This window comes from Dysidea avara, chromosome 6 (genome assembly GCF_963678975.1).
Source record: "Dysidea avara chromosome 6, odDysAvar1.4, whole genome shotgun sequence".
NCBI classification, from domain to species: Eukaryota; Metazoa; Porifera; class Demospongiae; order Dictyoceratida; family Dysideidae; genus Dysidea; species Dysidea avara.
In genome coordinates, this window is record NC_089277.1 from 23,117,506 (window position 1) to 23,140,407 (window position 22,902).

The 22,902-nt window shown below is 38.6% G+C and overlaps 1 protein-coding gene across 15 annotated transcripts in view; it reads left to right on the plus strand.

The window, feature by feature from the left end:
- The window catches only part of LOC136258579 (uncharacterized), a 181,643-nt gene extending 170,301 nt beyond the window's left edge, over positions 1-11,342 (plus strand). For 2 of the 15 annotated variants that reach the window (XM_066051921.1, XM_066051922.1), the window contains 6 exons: positions 9,923-10,027; positions 10,281-10,345; positions 10,406-10,433; positions 10,484-10,616; positions 11,062-11,126; positions 11,186-11,342. In XM_066051921.1, the coding sequence (XP_065907993.1) occupies positions 10,017-10,027; positions 10,281-10,345; positions 10,406-10,433; positions 10,484-10,616; positions 11,062-11,126; positions 11,186-11,261 (378 nt within the window). In that variant the 5' untranslated portion in view covers positions 9,923-10,016 and the 3' untranslated portion in view covers positions 11,262-11,342. Of the gene's footprint in view, positions 1-8,177; positions 9,586-9,633; positions 9,797-9,922; positions 10,028-10,077; positions 10,346-10,405; positions 10,434-10,483; positions 10,617-11,061; positions 11,127-11,185 lie in introns of those variants that run through there. The other 13 variants (XM_066051917.1, XM_066051916.1, XM_066051920.1 and 10 more) reach the window with 12 other exon arrangements.
- Positions 11,343-22,902: the final 11,560 nt, after the last annotated feature.

A 22,902-nucleotide genomic window follows, 5' to 3' on the forward strand; every position in this document is an offset into this window, starting at 1 on the left:
TATTAGCTTATCTGTCAAAATCGATGCGGTTACTATTCGAAATCCACCACCACTCAACACTCAAAAACAATGTTTCAGCCCTTATTTTTATAATCGATTGTGGTACCACTCAGATGCGTCTACTATCCTGAGCCGCAGCTATTAACTGGTCAAATACAGTATTTTAAACATTCCCCCATGCATCGTTTCTAAAGAATGCCCATCTTTTTTGGTATGATCAACATAGAGACAGGCACTCATAAATTATTGCGACTGAGCTTGTAGACCATGAAGTGTAGTGTTGTATATCTATCTAAAGCACTGTTAAACTCAATACTAGCCATGGAGTGTATTTTAAGTACTAGCTATTACATGTACTTTGAATGTACCTTAGGAATTATTGCCATTTTGCATGATTCCTTCCAGGCAACTGTAGACTTTGGTGTTTCATCAGTCTCAAAGTTTCTTGATGCCATCTTGAAAAGTCTTGCCCTACAGGATTCAACCTATTATAGAAAACATAGAATGCAATATTTGATTGATAACATAATATAGTGCAGTCTAGTAGATTATGCACATGCAGACATACCAAATCTCTGTGCGTCACATCTTGAGTAAAATGCGATGTTTCATTATGCTGTTGGGACAACCTAAGAGCTTCCTCATCATTTAACCCTATGTAGACCTCTGCTAAACATGTCTTATAAAATGGATTTTCAGGGTAATTAGTGGCCAGCTGTTTTTGAGCAACTAGGGTGTGCAGTCCACCCAAAACTTCATAGCTGTAGAAGAAGATGATGAAATCTATTACGATTGTTCACCTGTAAACATTCCTGTGTTTGATTTCAAATTGCTCGATGCTGTTCATATCATTGCACAGCACTGCCACCGTGGAAGCTCCAGGTGCAGAGGGATGCTTTAGCATATTTTCTTTTAATCTTGAAACAAAAGATTTATCTACTTCCCTTAGAAGCCTGCAGTCCTTGGGTGGCTTACCAATGTTATCTATTGGTAGCTGCATAATCCCTAAAGTGTAATAGGTTATGCGTTCACACAGACCTTGCATGCAAACATGCCTTTCTTGCCTTTTTCGATTCTTCCATCAATGCCCTCCTCAATAAATTTCAGTCTTTTTGGAGATGATGGCAGTATAGCTGGGGTGTCTCCGAAAGCGGCCTTCGTCGTGTTGGATGAGATGTCGGCATCAATGGGGTAGTAGATTGCAGGCTGGACATTTCAACAGAAGACACTGGAGTTGTAACTGATGGAGAAGTGGATAGTGGAGATGGCATCTGTGACAGCATTACTGTGGCTTGTGTGTGCGTTGAAACTTCCTCTGGTTTCCATGATGCAATTAATGATTCCAATTTTTTTAAGGTCTTAAATCTAGGTGCACTTCTGTTTGCATCATAAGTGCTCATAGTCAAAAATACCTTTCCATGTTCGCACTTGAACTATATAAAAATATCAAGACACACGGTAGTGTGTCGTGCGGCCCAAGAAGCCGGCGCGTAACACCCGTGAGTATATTGACAGGAAGAAAGAAAACGCAATTTTCGCACCTCCGTAGCTCTGTGCTGCCATGATGAAACAAGACGATTTTTGCTGTGGACACTCCCTCCACCTTCATTACACCCCATTCCAAATTTGAGCGAAATCGCTTCAAGCGTCCCCGAGATATGCGACTTCAAAAATTGGTTTAGTTTCTTGGTTTTTTTTTTCTTCTTATTTTTCTTCCTCTTTTCGCACACTTACAAAAACTGCTATAAAACGCGAACGCTATATCCGAACGCCTTGAAATTTGGCACACAGAAGTGGGGTATAAAGGCAGGGGCGGATCCAGAGTTTGGAAAGAGGGGGGGCACCTTTCTGAAAAACAGTTGAAGACCAAAAAAACTTGCTGAAAACCAGTTGATGACCAAAAAAAAAAAGGTCACGACAATAATAGCTAGTTATCCTTACCAACTATATCACGTCTGTTATGTAAAATAAAATCCTATTTATAGCTTCATAGGTAAGCTACACTGCCTCATGAACATTGTGACTGCTTTATTAGAGTAATTGACTGCTCTATTAGAGTATCTCGATCTTGTATGCAATTTCTTGAAGAGGGAGGGGGGGACATTTGCCCCAAATGCCCCATCCTGTATCCGCCATTGAAAGGCGCATCTCTGTACCAACTTTGGCTGGAATACGATAAACAGGCAAAGAGTTATGGGCGATTGTTCACGAAAAATAACACCAATATGTTGTTACGCCTACAGGGTAAACCGCGTATGGGAAGAAGCTGAAAATCGGTGGGTGAATAGGTTAACTATTGAACCTCAAACCTTTTGTGGTTTGAAAGAAATCGAGCTAAAAACCAGGAAGATACAACGAAACAACCAACAGTGTGTAATAATTACGCAATCGAGATTAGCTCATAAAAAACGACTGCTTGCCACTCCTACCAGGTAAACCGCGTGGGGTAATCCTTTGAAAATCGCTGTACAGATGAGTTATCATCTTAGAAAGGCTCTTCAATGGTGTAGAAGAATCAGACTTAAAGCCACGGAGTTATAACACGAAATCCAACTTGGTGTAGCAAGTTCGAGATCGAGATACTCTAATAGAGCAGTCATCCTAATAGAGCAGTCCCCAGAAAAGAATTCAAGAGATCAGTTAGAAACAAGTAACCTGTATAGAGATCAGCTACAAACAAGTCACCCTGTAGAGAGATCAGCCACAAACAAATCACCCTGTAGAAAGATCAGCTATAGAAGAAATCACCTTGTAGAGAGTTCAGCTACAAAGAAACCATCATGTAGAGAATTCAGCCGCAAACAAATCACGTGTAGAGAGTTCAGCTACAAACAAATCTCCCTGTAGAGAGATCGGCTAGAAGAAGTTTCCTTGTAGAGAGTTCTGCTACAAACAAATCACCCTGTAGAAAGATCAGCTAGAAGAAATCACCTTGTAGAGAGTTCAGCTTCAAAGAAACAATCATGTAGAGAGTTCAGCTACAAACAAATTGTCCTGTAGAGAGATCAGCTAGAAGAAGTTACCTTGTAGAGAGTTCAGCTACAAAGAAACCATCATGTAGAGAGTTCAGCTACAAACAAATCACCCTGTAGAAAGATCAGCTATAGAAGAAATCACCTTGTAGAGAGTTCAGCTACAAAGAAACCATCATGTAGAGAGTTCAGCTACAAACAAATCGTCCTATAGAGAGATCAGCTAGAAGAAATTACCTTGTAGAGAGTTCAGTTACAAAGAAACCACCATGTAGAGAGTTCAGCTGCAAACAAATCACCTGTAGAGAGTTAAGCTAGAAACAAGTCACCCTGTAGAGAGATCAGCTAGAAAAAAGTCACATTGTAGAGAGTTCAGCTAGAAGAAGTCACATTGTAGAGAGTTCAGCTACAAAGAAACTACCATGTAGAGATTTCAGCTGCAAACAAATCACCCTGTAGAGAACTCAGCTACAAACAAATCACCCTGTAGAAAGATTAGCTAGAAGAAGTTACCTTATAGGGAGTTCAGCTACGAACAGATCACCCTGTAGAGAGTTCAGCTACAAACAAATCATCCTGTAGAGAGTTCAGTTACAAAGAAACCACCATGTAGAGAGTTCAGCTGCAAAAAAATCAATCACTCTGTAGAGAGTTCAGCTAGAAGAATTCACCTTGTAGAGAGTTCAGCTGCAAATAAATCACCCTGTACAGAATTCAGCTACAAACAAATCACTGTGTAGAAAGATCAGCTAGAAGAAGTTACCTTGTAGAGAGTTCAGCTACAAAGAAACCACCATGTAGAGAGTTCAGCTGCAAACAAATCACCTGTAGAGAGTTCAGCTAGAAACAAGTCACCCTGTAGAGAGATCAGCTAAAAACAAGTCACCATGTAGAGAGTTCAGCTAGAAGAAGTCACATTGTAGAGAGTTCAGCTACAAAGACACTACCACGTAGAGAGTTAAGCTGCAAACAAATCACCCTGTAGAGAACTCAGCTACAAATAAATCGCCCTGTAGAAAGATCAGCTAGAAGAAGTTACCTTGTAGGGATTTCAGCTACAAACAAATCACCCTGTAGAGAGTTCAGCTACAAAGAAATCATCATCTAGAGAGTTCAGCTGCAAGCAAATCATCCTGTAGAGAGTTCAGCTAGAAGAAGTCACCTTTTAGAGAGTTCAGCTACAAAAAGATCACCCTATAGAGAGTTCAGCTAAAAGAAGTCACCTTTTAGAGAGTTCAGCTACAAAGCTACCACCATGTAAAGAGTTCAGATGCAAAAGAAATCGATCATTCTGTAGAAAGATCAGCTAGAAGAAGTTACCTTGTAGAGAGTTCAGCTACAAAGAAACCACCATGTAGGGAGTTCAGCTGCAAACAAATCACCTGTAGAGAGTTCAGCTAGAAACAAGTCACCCTGTAGAAAGATCAGGTAGAAGAAGTCACATTGTAGAGAGTTCAGCTACAATGAAACTCCCATGTAGAGAGTTCAGCTGCAAACAAATCACCCTGTAGAGAACTCAGCTACAATCAAATAATGCAGTGTAAAAAGATCAGCTAGAAGAAGTTATCTTGTAGAGAGTTCAGCTACAACGAAACCACGACGTAGAAAGTTCAGCTACAAACAAATCACCTGTAGAGAGATCAGCTAGAAAAAGTCACCTTGTAGAGAGTTCAGCTAGAAGAAGTCACATTGTAGAGAGTTCAGCTACAAAGAAACTACCATGTAGAGAGTTCAGCTGCAAACAAATCACCCAGTAGAAAGTTCAGCTATGAACAGATCAACCTGTTGAGAGTTCAGTTAGAAACAAGGAATCCTGTAGAGAGATCACCTAGAAATATCACCTTGTAGAGAGTTCAGCTACAAACAAGTCATCCTGTAGAGAGATCAATGCAGCTAGAAGAAGTTACCTTGTAGAGAGTTCAGCTACAAAGAAACTACCATGTAGAGAGTTCAGCTGCAAACAAATCACCCAGTAGAAAGTTCAGCTATGAACAGTTCAACCTGTTGAGAGTTCAGTTAGAAACAAGGAATCCTGTAGAGAGATCACCTAGAAATATCACCTTGTAGAGAGTTCAGCTACAAACAAATCACCTGTAGAGAGTTCAGCTACAAACAAATCACCCTATAGAGAGATCAGCTAGAAGAAGTCACCTTGTAGAGAGTTCAGCTATAAAGAAACCACCATGTACAGGGGCGGATCCAGGACCTGGAAAGGGGAGGGGCACAAACAGGCCAAGTTGTAGGTGGTTAGGGAGAGTCAGATTCTATTGTTAGTTGCTGCATTTTTGTGCAGCAAATAATACACCTCTTAGTAGTATCTCACTGTTGATTTACCATTTTGGCCTTTGTGAAGTTGAGTTTGGTTCGCTTTGGTTTCAGGTGAATTTGTAATAAATGCTAATAAATGTGCATATTTTCATGAGTTATATAAGCTGATCTTGGGCTGAGATAAAGTTGTAATAGTATGAGAAGTAGCTATGGCTCCTCCACAAGGTCACTGGGGGGGCATTTGCCCCAAATGCCCCATCCTGGATCCGCCATTGAAGTAGAGAATTCAGCTGCAAACAAACACCCTGCAGAGAACTCAGCTACAAAGAAATCATTCTGTAAAGAGCTTAGCTGCAAACAAATCACCTGTACAGAATTCAGCTACAAACAAATCACCCTGTAGAGAGTTCAGCTGCAAACAAATCACCTGTAGAGAGTTAAGCTACAAACAAATCTCCCTGTAGAGAGATCAGCTAGAAGAAGTCACGTTGCAGGGAGTTCAGTTACAAAGAAACCACCATGTAGAGAGTTCAGCTGCAAACAAATCACCTGTAGAGAGTTAAGCTAGAAACAAGTCACCCTGCAGAGAACTCAGCTACAAAGAAACCATTCTGTAAAGAGCTCAGCTGCAAACAAATCACCTGTACAGAATTCAGCTACAAACAAATCACCCTGTAGAGAGGTCAGCTAGAAGAAATTACCTTGTAGATAGTTCAGCTACAAACAAATCACCCTGTAGAAAGATCAGTTAGAAGAAGTTACCTTGGAGAGAGTTCAGCTACAAACAATTTGTAAATGAGCTCAGCTGCAAACAAATCACCTGTACAGAATTCAGCTACGAACAAATCACCCTGTAGAGAGATCAGCTATAAGAAGTTACCTTGTAGATAGTTCAGCTACAAACAAATCTCCCTGTAGAGAGATCAGCTAGAAGAGATTACCTTGTTGAGAGTTCAGCTACAAAGAAACCACCATGTAGAGAGTTCAGTTGCAAAGAAATCACCCTGTACAAAATTCTGCTAGAAACAAATTGCCCTGTAGAAAGATCAGTTAGAAAAAGTTACCTTTTAGAGAGTTCAGCTACAAAGAAACCATTTGTAAAGAGCTCAGTTGCAAACAAATCACCTGTACAGAATTCAGCTACAAACACATCACCCTGTAGAGAGATCAGCTAGAAGAAGTTACCTTGTAGATCGTTCAGCTACAAACAATTCACCCTGTAGAGAGAGCACTTAGAAGAAGTCACATTGTAGAGTGTACAGTTACAAAGAAACCACCATGGAGATTTCTGTAATCAATATTATGTATTACATATCCACCCCAAAAACACCTTCACTGTAAAAAAGGTGCGCCCAAGAAACTACAAGTACCTGGAACCCAATGTAAAAAACAAAAAGAAAAATCAGCTTAGCTGAAGTGAAAAGTAACTGGTAACTTAAAGAGCTGATATCTGAAGCGGCCAAGAATTAGGGACCCGCCGATTATGCTGGCATAATTATGAGCATAATAGGTGTCTGAAAGCATTGAGCATAATGCTAGCATAATAGGTAGAATATTTGTGTAACAGTATGAATTCTTGCTTATCAAAATAGCTATCACAAAAAGATCGATATACTCTAATAGAACAGTCAGTAACTCTAATAGAACAATCATATAACTGACTGTTCTATTAGAGTATATCGATCTTTCTGTGATATACATTTTGACAAGTAAGTTTGTGCTTCAGCCACTTATTATTTATCCATAAATTGGAAATTATTACTAGAGCATGGGAACTGAGGCATAAATAATTGGGCATAATTTGAGCATAATGGGTAAGTATTGAGCATATATTTAAGCATAATAGGTAAATTTTTGAGCAGTGCAGCATAGCATAATAGGTAAAATTATGAGCATAATCGGCGGGTCCCTACCAAGAATACAATTACCAAAGTTTAATCCATGCAAGAACACCTTGGCTATAAAACAGGTGTATACATGAAAGTAACTGGCAACTGAAATGGCTGATATCTGAAGCGGCCAAGAATGAATGGTCATATACAACTAATTCAAAAATTTAACACTGAACCTTTATAATTCAGCTGTGTTCTATATTCACTCTTGCTGCATCGTAAAGTAATTTCTTTTAACTCTAATTGGCTGGTAATTTGGCCGCCTTTTTTAATAGTCAGTATAATAGAGCAAAAAAAGGTGGCCAAATTACCAGCCAATTAGAGTTAAAAGAAATTACTTTACAATGCAGCAAGAGTGAATATAGAACACAGCTGAATTATAAAGGTTCAGTGTTAAATTTTTGAATTAGTTGTATATGACCATTCATTCTTGGCCGCTTCAGATATCAGCCATTTCAGTTGCCAATTACGTACTTTCATGTATACACCTGTTTTATAGCCAAGGTGTTCTTGCATGTATTAAACTTTAGTAATTGTATTCTTGGCCGCTTCAGATATCAGCTCTTTAAGTTACCAGTTACTTTTCACTTCAGCTGAGCTGTTTTTTCTTTTTGTTTTTTTACATTGGGTTCCATGTACTTGTAGTTTCTTGGCAAGCCTTTTTTACAGCGAAGGTGTTTTGGGGTGGATATCACTCATTTTTGTCAGTGATGGACTCTACATTAATTTTGGTTTAAAAGGTAATTTTTTTTGGAAATGAGCAATTAACATTAATGCAGAATATTATCTTGGAGAGTCAGTAAAATCCATACATAATAATGATTGTTTCATAACACCGTAAATTCAGAAGTATGAATTTACGGTGTAGTATGACTGTTCTATTAGAGTAAATTTATCTTTACTGCCTGCACGTCATGAATATATCTCATATCTGTGCATGTTAAATGCTTCAGACACCTAATTAAAATTGCAAGTGCCTAATTAGTTCACAGTTGCTACACAGCTATAAATACATTTGTAATTGTTATCATCATAATCATTTATCATGTTATAACCATTTTTTTTAATATTTTGGTCACAACTTCAGGATTAGAGCAGCAGAGAAAGGAATAGAGGACTCAACCATCAAGACTTGTATATGGGAGATGGAACAGTATTGCGATGGACAATGCCGGTACTAACCCCTCAAGGGTGTTGCAGTACAGTATAGATGCAAGACCAGAGCCTCGATCGTCACCTTTTGACTGTGGTCACAACTTCAGGATTGGAGCAGCAGAGAAAGGAATGGAGGACTCAATCATCAAGACTCGGGGAGATGGAATAGTATTGCCATGGACAATGCCAGCACTAACCCCTCAAGGATGTCACAGTGCAGTATCGATACAACCACTCCAACCAGTGCATAAGACCAGAGCTCGATCATCACCTTTTGACTGAAATTTTTATACTTGATGAAGCAATTAAAACAAAAAAGTTGTAGTACTTGTACTTTCCTGAGGGAACATGTCCCCTGAGTCCCAGACTCCCTTGCCTGTTCAGCAGAATAATAGGATTGAGCCTTACTACCACTTTCACCTTTATTCTTGGCCTGAATGTACATATCAGCAACTTAATACAATAGCTGTGGATAATGCTAGTTAATGCCCCTAGGCAGAGCTATAGGGGTGGGAATTTTTCCCTACTATCATACTATCATAGTAGTTCTTCTCGCAGTTCTTTGCCTGGCCATCATCAACTGCTGTCCATCAACTGCTGTCAAAACATTAGTCTCGTCCCCCAGACCCTTCCTCAAGCATGCTTATCACACAAAAATAACTTAGTTTAGCAGTGCACAAACAATTATTCATTGACAGCTTATACTACACTTACCGCATTGTTGAACCATGTATACCACCAGAATCCACCAGATTGACAACTAACACGTGATCTATTTAGGGGAAATCTCTTGGAAAGTCCCTAATTACCTTAAGCGGACACTCATGATACGTGGTTTTAAATTGAATGGTTTAAGAATGTAACTGGATGGTCCGGTGAGGCGTACTTTAATCGGCTCGACTTTACTGAGAAACTCGAGCCCCTCGTGAGAAACTACATCGCTTGAGCAACGCTTGAAAAAGTAAGAGTCCGGCAAGAATACTGAGGGACTCTATGATATATGCCGGTCTTGAATGCTAACGAAACGAGGAGTGAAGTTTGTGCAACGTGTCACATCGCCACACACTGATTCACCGTGTTTGTGCGATAGGGTTTTTGGACCTGTCCACCAGATGTTGAAAGGAAATTCATTCCACCACATGTTGAAAGGAAATTCATTCCAACTTGTGAAGTTATTGGTATACTCATTGTTGGGGTCCATGGGGACATCGATGAGCATTTACCAGTCAGCTGTAAGTAATGTCACAACAGAAGGAAAGGAACCATTTCCATACCCCTATGGCATACTGATTTTCCAGGTCAGTTTATGTACACCCAACCACAGAAATGTAGAACTTTGGTTGCAGGTGGAAAATAAACACCTTTTTACTCAGTTACAAGAGATTCACCCAGCTGGAATAAAATGTTGAAGTGAATGTCATTAGTACCTACTTGCGGTTCATCAGGTATTGGACAATTCCAAGTGTCCAGATTATGCAGTTGTCCTCATGTTCAAGTTTACACGTTTAGGCAAGTTCCACAACATCCTATAATCTATTACTATATCAGTGTGGAATAATGCTTATATAATATTTTTCATATTCCAGGTTTTAGGTATGTGTATTGTATTTAACACCTGCTTGTTGGTTTTTGCAGGCCATCTGGTCATACTGGTTTATCCACTAGCAGTTGAATGTGATCATGGTACATATGTAAGTTGAGACCATGCAAGAACAAAGATACAGGTGTCATGAATTTCAGGTCAGTTGACATTCAGAGGAATTGTATTATTGCAATTGTTCTTTTTGTAGTTATCAATTATCAGTGACTAGTTTGTGATAGCGTACTTTTGTTTGACTAATGACCAAATGTTCTGGTTTACATGCTTACCCAACAGTTATGTTACTCAGTTAACCTGCATATGGGATATATATTTTTAGTTCATTTTGATTATTCATCCTTTATTGGTACAGCCTGGCATATTGATTTTTTGCACATTCTCTTTTTAATTCAGTGCCTGCTGGATTGTTTCGTCAGATATCGAAACAGATGTCTTTGGTGTTGCGACCAATGTTCCAGGTCAGTTTGCATGTGTGTTTAATTTAAGGTTGACTTCAGTGCCTGCTTATTCTTTTACAGGTCTCAGTATTGAGTGTCATGATTTCAGGTCAGTTGACGTACAGAAGAATTGTATTATTGCAATTGTTGTTTTTGTAGTTATCAATTATCACTGTATACTAGTGATGTGAATTTGCAGGTCAGTCTACTCAGATGTATCAGGCATAGTGTTGATGGGATCGAACAGGTATCCAGTGTAGACTGTAGTGGCATCAAGGGTGTTAATTTCCAGGTCAGTTTACATGTTGTGATGTTAGTGATTTTTTCCTAGTACCAAGATATTAAGTGTATTGTATTTAATGCCCACCTGTTATGTTTTTAAATTATGGTATATCAGTGTAGACAGTGCAACAGTAAGCCTTCTGTGTTGTAGTAACTATTTGTTTCGTAATATTATGCTGTTGTCCCGGAATGGCACAATTTTTGGGCAATTAGTGTGAAGTCCAGTGGTACAAACATTGTATTATGACCAAGTTGTGATAGCGTACTTTTGTTTGACTAATGTCCTAATGTTCTGGTTTGACTAAAGTCTTAATGTTCTGGTTTAACATGCTTACCCAACAGTTATGTTATTCATTCACTTAGCCTGGGATATAATTTTTGTTCATTTTGATTATCCATGCTATTATTGACACAGCCCGGCATATTGATTTTTTGTACATTCTCTTTTAATTCAGTGCCTGCTGGATTGTGTCATCAGATATCGAAACAAGTGTTTTTGGTGTTGCGACCGATGTTCCAGGTCAGTTGCATGAGTGTTTAATTTAAGGTTAACTTCAGTGCCTGCTTATTCTTTTACAGGTCTCAGTATCGTCATGCTGACATACAAGAAATCATCACTATTGTCGGAACTATTTTTAGTCAAGTCTTGATGTGATGTTAATTAACGTTGTTACACATTGTTGTATGTTTACCATATGGTAAGAAATTATCATGGCCATCATGAAATTTGAATATTGTGTAAGTTGTGTGGACCAACCCCAACTCATACATGGTCACTGGCAAACTACGAACCACATTCGAGCCACAACACCACCAACCACATTCGAGCAATCCATTACAAAACTTTGTTGCACCATTTGTGTGTGCATAATACTTAATGAAAGCCACAATACAAGCTACACGGTACACACTACATAGAGGTGGTAACCTGTTACCTTTTTTTTATTTTATTTATTTTCCTTTTTTATTCACCTTATCGGCCTTTGTGGTTAATCTATTAAAAATTACATGTAAACAGAGAATTGAAGAGTATGCTTAAAGCACCTTCGCTAGTGATTTTGTTCTTCAAACCATAAGACAACTGGCGATTTATAAACGCTCGCATGGGGTGTGGTACTAAATGGAATTTAAAAGATTTCTGCTTAAAACGCAATCCCTAGGGAACTTACGGTTCAGCACGCTGTCACAACTTGTTTATCAGGCATTAGAGTTTGTGTCCACGTCGTGTCTTTAAAAGTTATTGTAGGGATTAGAGGTTGATTTAAGAAAATACGCGTATAGGCAAACCAGGATTGGATAATGTCAGTGCTAGATGGACTATACAAACACGGCTATGTTGACTGGTTGACTGGTATAACATGACAGTAGTTGTAACATAAGGTAGAGAAATAAAGTGAAATATGCCTATTTTTTTATTTTGCGATGGTTACTTTTTTATTTAGCGAGGTCGCAAGAAAACTATGATGATGATGATGATAACGACTCCTAAAGATTTTTTATCACGTAACGCAATACAAATCTATTGAGAGATGTTGCGTAATTTAGGACTAATATTGCGAAACCGGCCCTACACGTAAATAACTCACAGTAGTGGCCGCGCGTCTTTTAATTGGGCGTGCGCTTTGTAGTTTCTTGGCCGCGCGACTCACTACCGTGAGTCTTGATATAATTTGTACATTTACTGATAAAATATTTAATGTACATCTACTTCATCTTTTCTTCTTCCTGTAGTAAAGAAAAAAAACATAGGTTAAAAAAGTCCCAAAGCTTTGGGGTATACAAATACAAAAAGAAATGAAATCTAATCCAAAACAGCCAAGCTGTAAAAAAGTGTGCGGCCCTCAGAAAGGCTATGGTGAAAAAAGATGTGAAATCCAAGTGGCGGCCAAGAAATAGCTGTGATGGTAGGTTAATGGTAAAAATTTTAATAACGACAATTCAGGTGAATTTTTGTGCCGCTTCACAAAATTTATCTGAATTGTCATTATTAAAATTTTTACCATTAACCTACCATCACAGCTATTTCTTGGCCGCCACCTTGGATTTCACATCTTTTTTCACCATAGCCTTTCTGAGGGCCGCACACTTTTTTTACAGATTGGCTGTTTTGGATTAGATATGGATATAATTCAAATTAAAGCTTGATGGCTTGTGCAGTTGTTTGTAATTATTAAGTACGGTAGTACTTAATGGTAGGGATCGTCAAGGTTCACGATTTCCCGCCAAAAAATTACGCACCAAAAGCAGACTTGCAAAACCATCTCGGCGATTCAGCAGTATTGTATTACAAAAGTGAAGCACGATTTCGCCTTCAAAACGACACGAAATGCATCCTATGAGTTTCCACGAATTTTAAAAAAATTCTATCTAATCGAATTTTCTAGTGACTGACTCCCTAACTGATTCCTTCAGCCAGGCCTAGCGGGAAGATGGCAACAGCTACAGTCCTACTTCTTGCATGAAAACGGCTCGCTTTGCCTATAGATTAAACCTTTCCTACACCGATAGAAATACAATCCTTGCGCTAGGGTCTTACCTTTCATCGTTCTTTAATGTCGCCATCGTCCTGGATTCACTACAGGTAGTGTTAATAACTCCACAAATGGCTTCAATGTACAGCGCCGTCCATTTCAATAAGAGTGCTCGCTAAATAGAGTAATCATAATCTTCGCGGTAAAATATTCGAATACACGTGGTTGAAAGTTCGAAGTTGATTTTGAGCAGGAAGAGCGAGCTGTTCACAATCGGGAAGCTTTGTACGTGTAAGTGAATATATTTAGCGACTTATATCTTTTGTTTCTGGCAAAGTTAACCGGAAAAATTATTATTGCTTGCGTTTGTAAACGCATTTCTTTGCTGTAAACAACGTATCTACCTCAAGTATTTGAGCGATATTAGAAATAATTCGTAGCAAAATAGTGTTAGCTAAGGGTATTGTGGTTATTATTGCTTTGTGTGTTTTCTCTGAGGCAATATTGGGTGCGGCAATGCCTTCGAAGGAAGCGGCACGGAAGAGTAGAAAGAAGGAGAATAACAGGGCGTACTATGAAGCTCATACAGAGTCTATACTCTCAGAGAGAAAGGACAAGTACGGCAGTGAATGCCGATCACAGCGTCATGCTAATGAGTACTACAAAAATGTAACAGCGTCACGTGAGAAATCAGCTGAAGCCACCAAAACATCATTTAACAAAGATTTGGCAAAGTCTCGCATTGAGTCAGCGGAAAGGCAAAGGGAATACTATTATCAAGACTTGGAAAAGTAACTTTAGTGTCCTGTGTAATAGAAACTGCATGCACATAAAAGATAAGATTCATGCAATGTTTGTAAAAAGTACACAAACAAGTGGAACAAAAAATTAGGAATTTTCAATATGAGTAGGGATCAAAGTAATAAAAGTACTGAAACAAGAGAGATTATCTACCACCTGAAGTCATGCTAGTACACACGTAATCCCTACTTCAGTGCCATTATATCTTAAATCTTGGCAACTGAAGTAGCGATTACGTGTGTACTAGCATGACTTCAGGTGGTAGATAATCTCTCTTGTTTCAGTACATTTATTACTTTGATCCCTACTCATATTGAAAATTCCTAATTTTTTGTTCCACTTGTATTAATGAAATCACCATGCAGTGTTAAGTGTGCTTATATAATTATTGCACTAGAGTCAATTTAAAAATGATTCTCTCAACTCCTTTTCTTTTAGGCTTGTCAGATTCTCCAGTGTTGACAACCATGCACTAATAGCTTCAACCACTTTTTTTTGTTTAGGTGGAAGTCTAAAGTTAATTAAATATGTAAGGTATGACAAGACTTTTAGGCTTCTCCAGTGTTGACAACCATGTACCACATGACTTCAACCACTTTTTTTGTTTAGGTGGAAGCGAAAGGTTGATTAAATATTTGAGGCATCTGTGAACATGATGTCATTGTACTTTCCACAACACCATCAACACAGATCATTTGAAATAATTTTTAAAATATACATAAACCTATATCACTGTGTATAAAATTCTATATAGTGTCAATACGATGCTGTAAACACTGTGTGTGTGTGTGTGTGTGTGTGTGTGTGCATATGTGTGTGCATGTTGATTGCACATGCGGCATGTGCAATCAACATGCACATGCGACATTTAACTACTATTATACAAATTCATGATAAGTACTGATAAAGTCCTATCTACCACCGGTATAAAAAATTTGCTACAGTTTAGCTACATTTAAGGTTTTGCTTAGTCTCACATAGCCAGACCACTTTTTCTTTTGTGTGTGTGGGCGGATTAAGAAAAAAAGTGATCTAGCTATACTGACGAGACCAGGTTCTGCCAGATGCGCATGATAGCTGAATATAATAAACTGAAATTTCATTGACCACTATGATTTGAGACTGCTAGCTGTAAAGCCATAACAATAACAAGAAACAATAGCTGGTTCTTTTTTACCAGACGTGCAAGAAAGCAGCTTTAACTTACAGCTATGGGAGTTACACCTCATGCGGTTCAGTGGCATGCATGCATATACATGCTTGCGCTTAACATCACTAATAAATAACAATACCTATACTTTTTAATTCCATAATCATAGCCATACAGTAGGTGACATTTTGATCAGAAACAGCTAGCTATAGGTGTATACGGCTATAGCTAGCTAGGTCTAGCTATACCGGTCCTTAAAAAGGTGAATTTTAGTTGTTCTAGTAGCTGGCTTGAGTGTCGCATGATATAGGCAAACATATCGAAAGCTTGATTCGGCCATAAAAGCTTCAGTAGCTACTAAACTGATTACTACCCTATAGCTGCACCCCAATATGCCCGTATATCTATAGCTAACTAGCTATTTTAGGTGGTTGATAAATATAACTTACAGTAGCACCATCAAAAGACTTCTTCTTTGCTGGTTTCAGTATATCCAATACGTATCCCAATCGCTGGTCAGGTTTTTTGGATTCTTTAGGTAGGGTCCGCAATCCGAAAAATCAACTTCTACAAATCAATCCCCCTACCATTGTGGGATGTTCATTGTAGTATCCCAATGCTTGATCCACCATGAAACCGGGGGCACGATTGTTGTCTTCACAGAAATATTGTTTTCAGTATCTCGCAAGATGCAAAAAATTTTTTTTTAATTTCGTGCTCCACACAAAGGACCGGATGAAACTTGCTACTTGACCAAATCGTATCCAGAGTTGTTGTAGTTGAAAAGTACGCACAGAAATAAGTAACTGATTTGCCGGGTGCCCGGCACAGGGTTGCTTTCTTTGAAAAAACAGACAAAGAAATACGAAGTTTCGAATTCAAACTTCCCTACCACCCAGGGCAAGAGAAGCCAACTCTTCCTCATAGTATTTCGATACGGTTGGGTGCATAGTCTGTCTATGCTGTTAGTTTGGAAAAGATCTGAGACTTCTCACCATCTGGGTGACGAGCGTCAAAATTTTCTGCAGCATCAAAGAATTGTGTCGCGCTTTCTAGCCATTTCCAGCGCTTCTGCAGCCACAACAATCATCAATTATAAACTACTAAAACTATGGCAAAAGATGTCCCTGAACGTTTGGTAGCAGCGGTTGTTAATTATTATTTCATCCACGGCTTCCAAGCCTCGCTCTAAGCTATGCATCAAGGGAGGCAGCAAAATCGTCCAAATTTGACTTCACCTCTCACGCTCCACAGCAGCTTCAAATCTTCACTAGATCACCCTACATCACCATTATGCTGCAAAACATCCAAAAACAAACCGAAAAAAACACAAAATCTTTCATTTTTGATTCGAGCTGGGTGGAGCTCCTGGTGAGCTGCTGGTATACTGCATCATATGAAATTACAGAAACACCAACTACTACTACTACCAAACGCTTTGATCCATCATTTATCATCATTCTAAACAAAATTAAGTTACCAGTGTGGCATCAGAAGTACTGGAAAGCACTTTGGTACCATTGAGAGAATCCCTTGAAATGACGCACGAAACTTTTGACGTTCTTCACCCAGATGGTGAGAAGTCTCAGATCCTTTCCAGACTAACAGCATAGACAGACTATGCATCCAACCTTATCACATCACTATGAGGAAGAGTTGGCTTTTCTTGTCTTGGCTGGTAGGGCAGTTTGAATTCGAAAATTTGTGTTTCGTTTTCTGCTTTTTGAGAGAAAGCAACCCTGTGCCGGGAACCCAGTGAATCATTTGCTTATTACTGTGCGTACTTTTTAACTACATTAACTCTAGATAATATCTAGCTAAGCAGCAAGTTCTATCCTGTTCTTTGTGTGGAGCACGAAATTTAAAAAAATATTTTTGCATCTCACGAAATACTAAAATCGATATTTCTGTGAAGACAACAATCGTGCCTCCGGTTTCATGGTGGATCTAGCAATGGGATACCACAATGAACATCCCACAATGGTAGGGGGTTCGATTTGTAAAAGTTGATTTTTCGGATTGCGGACCCTACTTTAGGTGTTCATTTCCACAAAATATAAAGACACGATCATCTTCTTCTTTTAAATGCCATTTCTTCGGCATGGTGATTTAGTTGGACCGATCACACAGTAGACAATCTTACGCAGCTGCACCCAGCTTGCTCCTCGAATCCGGTGCTGAAATACGGAAGCTATAATGAGGTAGAGATTTGATTGGCTATAATCTAGAATGACCATCGTAACCTGCCTACCGACAGGTGCGAACCAAATGTGTGAACCATCATTCATCAGAAAGGTGGGAGCATGTCTATAGCTGGTGATAGTTCAAGCACCGAAAGCGACCTTCCGTCAGACCAAGACTCAGACAGCACCATTTATGACTTAACTACTAGTCGGCTTGAAGTAAGAGAAGAGGATAACAATGAATCAAGGGAAGATGACAGACAGCGTGGCCTTGCATCTCCTAGTGTTTGCGATATAAGGACCGCCCGGACATCGATTGTAAGTGAAGAAAGATCCACTGACTCCGATAGCACAATTGAAGGCGTATTGAGCGACGTAAGTGACCGTTTTGAGAAATTCAGCAGCAGTAGCAGCCACGACTTGTACTCCGAAGCAAATTGTACAAGCGACCCAGAGGAAGGCGAGCCAGATGGAACGAGAAGCAGTGACAGCATGAGCCGCATTGGTCAAACCAAACAATATGCCGAGTCTACTAGCGGGAGTGAAGATGAGGTGGAACAGACCTTAAATAATCATACTGGAGCTGGTGAAGAAAGGGAGGCCGTGGCCAACATAATGTCATCTCGGTGTTGTGACAATGAATGCCTGCTTGAATTAACAGGGCAGATGATTTTAACAGCGCAACGAAAAATCCATTCCTTATCAAGAAACGAGCGCCGCCTGTGGATTCAGGATAAGATATCAGAAAATAGCCGTATGGTAAATGATAAGCTGGAAATTTCTTATTATGTTGGTGGAAGAAAGGTTTGTAGAGCAGGTTTTCAACTTATTTACCGAATTCCACCCAGATCAGTCTCCCGTGCCATCAAATCAGTATCAGATGGAAACTTAATAGTAGAACATGGTAATAAAGGAACAAAAAAGCCTACCGAAAAATTAGAAAATGCAAAAGTGTGGATGGCACAATACTGCCAGTTGGTAGGTGACAAGATGCCCACCAATGGACAAATACACCTTCCAAGCTGTGACAAGAGAAAGAACATTTATGAGCAATACAAAGAAGATTTAAAAGCACAACTAGGAGAAAATAGCAGTATGATCTTATCAATGAGCGCCTTTTACAAAATGTGGAAAGCCAATTTTTCTTCAGTCGTGATTCCCAAGGCATGAATAATATTGTATTGGTCTACATAATAGTGTGCTAGCTAGGAAAGGCAGTAGTAGCCTAGTGGTTGGGGCATTGGCCTGCTAATCGAAAGGTTGCGGGTTCGATGCCCAGCTGGGACATTCGCTGCTACTGTTGTTTCCTTGAGCAAGAAACTTTACTCCACTTGCTCCAGCCACCCAGATGTAAAACCGGGACAATATTGTTGATGTGTGTATCAGGGCACAGCTGAAGAACAGCCTTTGACTGATGCTGTCATCCCAGTGAAAATATCAACGCAAAAAAAAGAAAAAAGGAAGGGCTCTGCAACGTTTGTTGTTACAATATCTGTATGAACCCATATGTTCAAGTATTGTTCTTACTTAGACTAGCTAACTACCAAAACTTTAGTCCTTGAATCTTTAGTTTTAGCCCTTCCTTTCCTAGCTAGCACAAATTTTAATAAAGTTTGTATTTTAATTCTTGTCAGTTTGAAGTACTGGTGAAAATAGTTTCTAGTACGGTGTTTACAGTTCTTCAAGCAGTTTTTATAAATACACTACAATGTGTGGTGTTATGAATACTACAACAAAAATTCAAAAACCTGATCCATCTAAGCTACAGAAACATTTAATGGTGTAATGCCTGCAATTTAACAGGAAAGAGTGTCCCTCAAGTACACAAACAAATGATTTAGATTTTACCTAAAAACACCATAAAGAAACTTTGAAGCAGTTAAGAGTTTTGAGCATTATTCATAGTTAAGACTTGTTTATAGTAGGGATCAATAGAAAATGTTTAATAGTTTGTGTAAAAGAGTTTATGAGACATAACTGTCTTCCTGGTTAGATGTGTTGATGGAATGAGTCATGTCTGAGAAACACAATATCAATGCTGCTGTAGATGTGCATGAATCAACCTCTGTGCCCATGTATGAGTGCTCTGCAAATTCAACATGTCAAGGGTAACAGGTACAGGGGCAGATCTAGAAAAGGGCTTTCCAGGGGTGCACACCTGGAGTGCAGTGACCACAGTCATGGTACAAAATGTTGCCAAGGTTGTTAATTTTACAATTCTTGAAATATCTAAACATGTGTACTGATCATGAGTTGACAAAATTTTAATAAACCTCCAGCTCACAAAACTGATCATCAGATATATTGATGTAATCATGCCAAAATTATCCTAGCAGTGACTGCTTTATTAGAGGAAGAGGATTTTATTTTATTAACTGCTCTATTAGAGTATCTCGATCTTGATACAGGTTTGCTGGGAGCTATTGCCTAAAATTGGACATCTATTCTGAAGTAAGCCCAACTCAGAGGGATTTTTGGAAACCTCAGAAACCCCACTAAAACCGCTCCTGAGGTATAATTAAACATGTTGGTTTGTAAACATGCCGATTTGTGAAAAACATGCAGCCCTTGATACTGGTCAACACTATTATTGATGTCACCAAATTCCAAAGGCATCAGTTACTAGTCTTCACTTGCAATTGCAAATATTACAAATACTTATGGAGTTTGTCGATTTTAATTACAGAATAACCGTTTTGCTAAATGTGACACTTGTGCCAGATTGAAGATGGAGGCAAGGGAGACCCAAGATAAAAAGAAAAGAAAGGAGATTCTAAAGACAAGAGAGGCACACAAGGAAATAGCTAAGTAAGTTAAAATCATGATCTTCATGTAAAATTAGCAAAGTGATATTAAAGAGACACTGGTATTGTTTACATGGTGAAGCCGCTTAAGTGTATTAAGTAACAACAATTAAATGGTGGGCAAAAGTTTCTAAACAAGCTTCAATTTTGCTTTCATACCACTATAAAAGGATAACAGATACAGCTATTGTATTTAACACTACACAACAAATTGTGTTCACGTATCATAACCAGATGGATGGTCTGAAGCGTTGTGTAATAAACTGCTTGTTTTATCCTCTACCAAGCTGTTCTACAGCTGCGACAAAATGTTAGAATATACCTCTGCTGGTTAAAGGGATAATGAGTTGTTTACAAAGCCATTTAACTTTTTTCTTCTATCCTGCTTTTATGCCCGCTATATAACGAGATACAGCTGTTATAATTAATGCTACAAAGCAACTCGTGTCAATGTATCTCAACCAGGTGAATGGTCAGAGCTTTACTATCATCATTTTCGAAACTGTCCTGAGTGACAATACTTAATCTACAGCTGGGACAACATGTTAGAATATATCTCCTTTGTACAGGGCTGAACTCACAGGGCTGAACTCTCAATTGTTAGGTGGACTTGCGTAAAAGTGCGTATATTGACGGTTACATAATGATTTCACTGATATTCAACTTATTACTGGTTGCAACAATTCTTTTTTTCTTATCTATTCTGCTCAAGCCTCATTGTAGTAGTGTTTTGAGTTTGCAAGTATGTGTAGGTGTTCCATTAGAAATTTTAATATTGCAGTGATTGCTCTATTAGAGTATTTTCATGCCACATGTACAGTGATTGCACTGTTAAAATATTATCAATCTCTACCATTCCACTCATTACAAACCTTAACTGACAGTATGTTTCACTATTCTAACAACTATTTTCTGAAAATCATACTAATTTGCCAGTGTTTTGTTCTTTGCTTTAACCAACTGATCATTCTCAATAATTATACTGACAATATACATTAAGTTGCAATCTTTCACATGAGAATTCCCATGACACCATAATCTTTAATATACTCTACTGCTGTAGTACTGTAGTGGGAGATATTCCAACTGTTGTCAGCAGTTTTAAGACCATGAATACGGTTACCTGGTTTGAAAATGGAGGCTGTAGTTACACCCAATACAAAGAAATGTATGTAGTAGTAAAGTCCACAAATTTGTGGCACACTTGTAGGTTAAAAAAAAGAAAGAAAGAAAAACAAAACAAGTGTAGTACATTGCAGAAGGTTATACAAGCCACCTTAATATCAAAATGGTTTGTTGCTTTTTCAGGGCAATACATATACCAAAAAGCCTTGTTTTATTTGTAAAGCGTACCGATTTCAACTGGACTAACACATACAATGCTCCAATAATGTCCAGCTTCACTTTTGCTGTGTAGTTAGCTAGAGGTGCTCCAACACATCTATTAGTTACAGGTAACACTGTGCAGTTCACCAGTAGTTTCACATTAATTATGTTATTATGCTCTACATTATGAGGCATTTACTTTCCCCAGGAATTAACCACTCCCTGTATAATATATATACAAATTATGCAACCTCCATTTTCAATCACAGTGAGTGTTATATGAATCTATTGTAAGACTTTCACTCAAAGCAAATGGGTAGTGGGAGATAACATATTTCAGAACCTTATTTTGGATAAATGTTTTGTTAGCAGCATACACGTAAGTATGTCATGGGAGGGCTAATCTCCCCTTGTCCATCTCAAATAAAGCCTTAGTTTAAACTTACGTACACTATAATTGTAACCTTTTGTACATTATGTTAAGTTTTGTTAGAGCACATACTATAATAGGTTATATTTATTTCTTCCAGCATTGAGAGAGAGAAATACTACAGCCATCGAGTTAAATCTAGGAAGGAACCTGAGAAGTGTATTACAATAATAATAGATGGTATGTATATCAACAGTGCCATGTATATAGGTATGCAGTATAGAGGAAAAGTATAATTGTGACTGGATTTTGGAAAACCAATACAAATCGCACTTTACAAGTTACGAAATAAACGGTTTTAAAGATTTGAAGCCACTGTAGCTTGCCAAGGGTAGTGAGTACTCATCTGAAATTTACAGGAGATGCATTATTTTATTACCTTTCAAAGCATCCAGAGCACTTGTGGCTGCTTCTAGAGCTTCCCACCAAATAAGATAGAAAATCGGAGCAGTTGGACGTGTGAGGTAGTATCACGGATGTTCACAGATTGGAAAAGGAATAGACATCAATTGTAAAGCCCGAACACCAAGATACAGGGCCACAGTGGCTCCTCAGTGACTGATATGCAATAGAATGGACACAGTAAGCGTTTGACCAACTAAAACAGGCCATTCACCACTGGTTCAAGCCAACCCAGGATCTCACCAAGGCCAGAAATCCATGTTTGAGCCTTTCACATGGCTCAGAAAGAACGTCTCTGAAATGCAGCCTCCAGAGGTTTGAGTAAAGCTGTCAGTCAAAACAGGTAGCATGATAGTGTAGCTAACCACTGGCAGTGTTAGTTTGATTTTGCCTGAGGTGCGATTTGGATTGGTTTCCCAAGATCTGGTCACAATTGTAGTTAATTGTACTGTAGACTTTAAAGTTGGCTGCAATTCATATAGCAGCCTGCAGTGTATGAAAATAATGGTATTTGTAACTGGCTAGGGGTGGGCAATTTATGGTGCAATATATTTTAAACTGAATAGTAAATATTTTTCACCTTATACTAACATTCTGAGAATATATACCGGAAATTACTGATTTTCAAATCATCCAAACAGTATTATGGTAGAACTTGTTAGTAAGAGTGGAGTAAAGAGCATAGCATGGGACAACTAGAAAAGTGCTAATATGAGACCAGTTGAATAT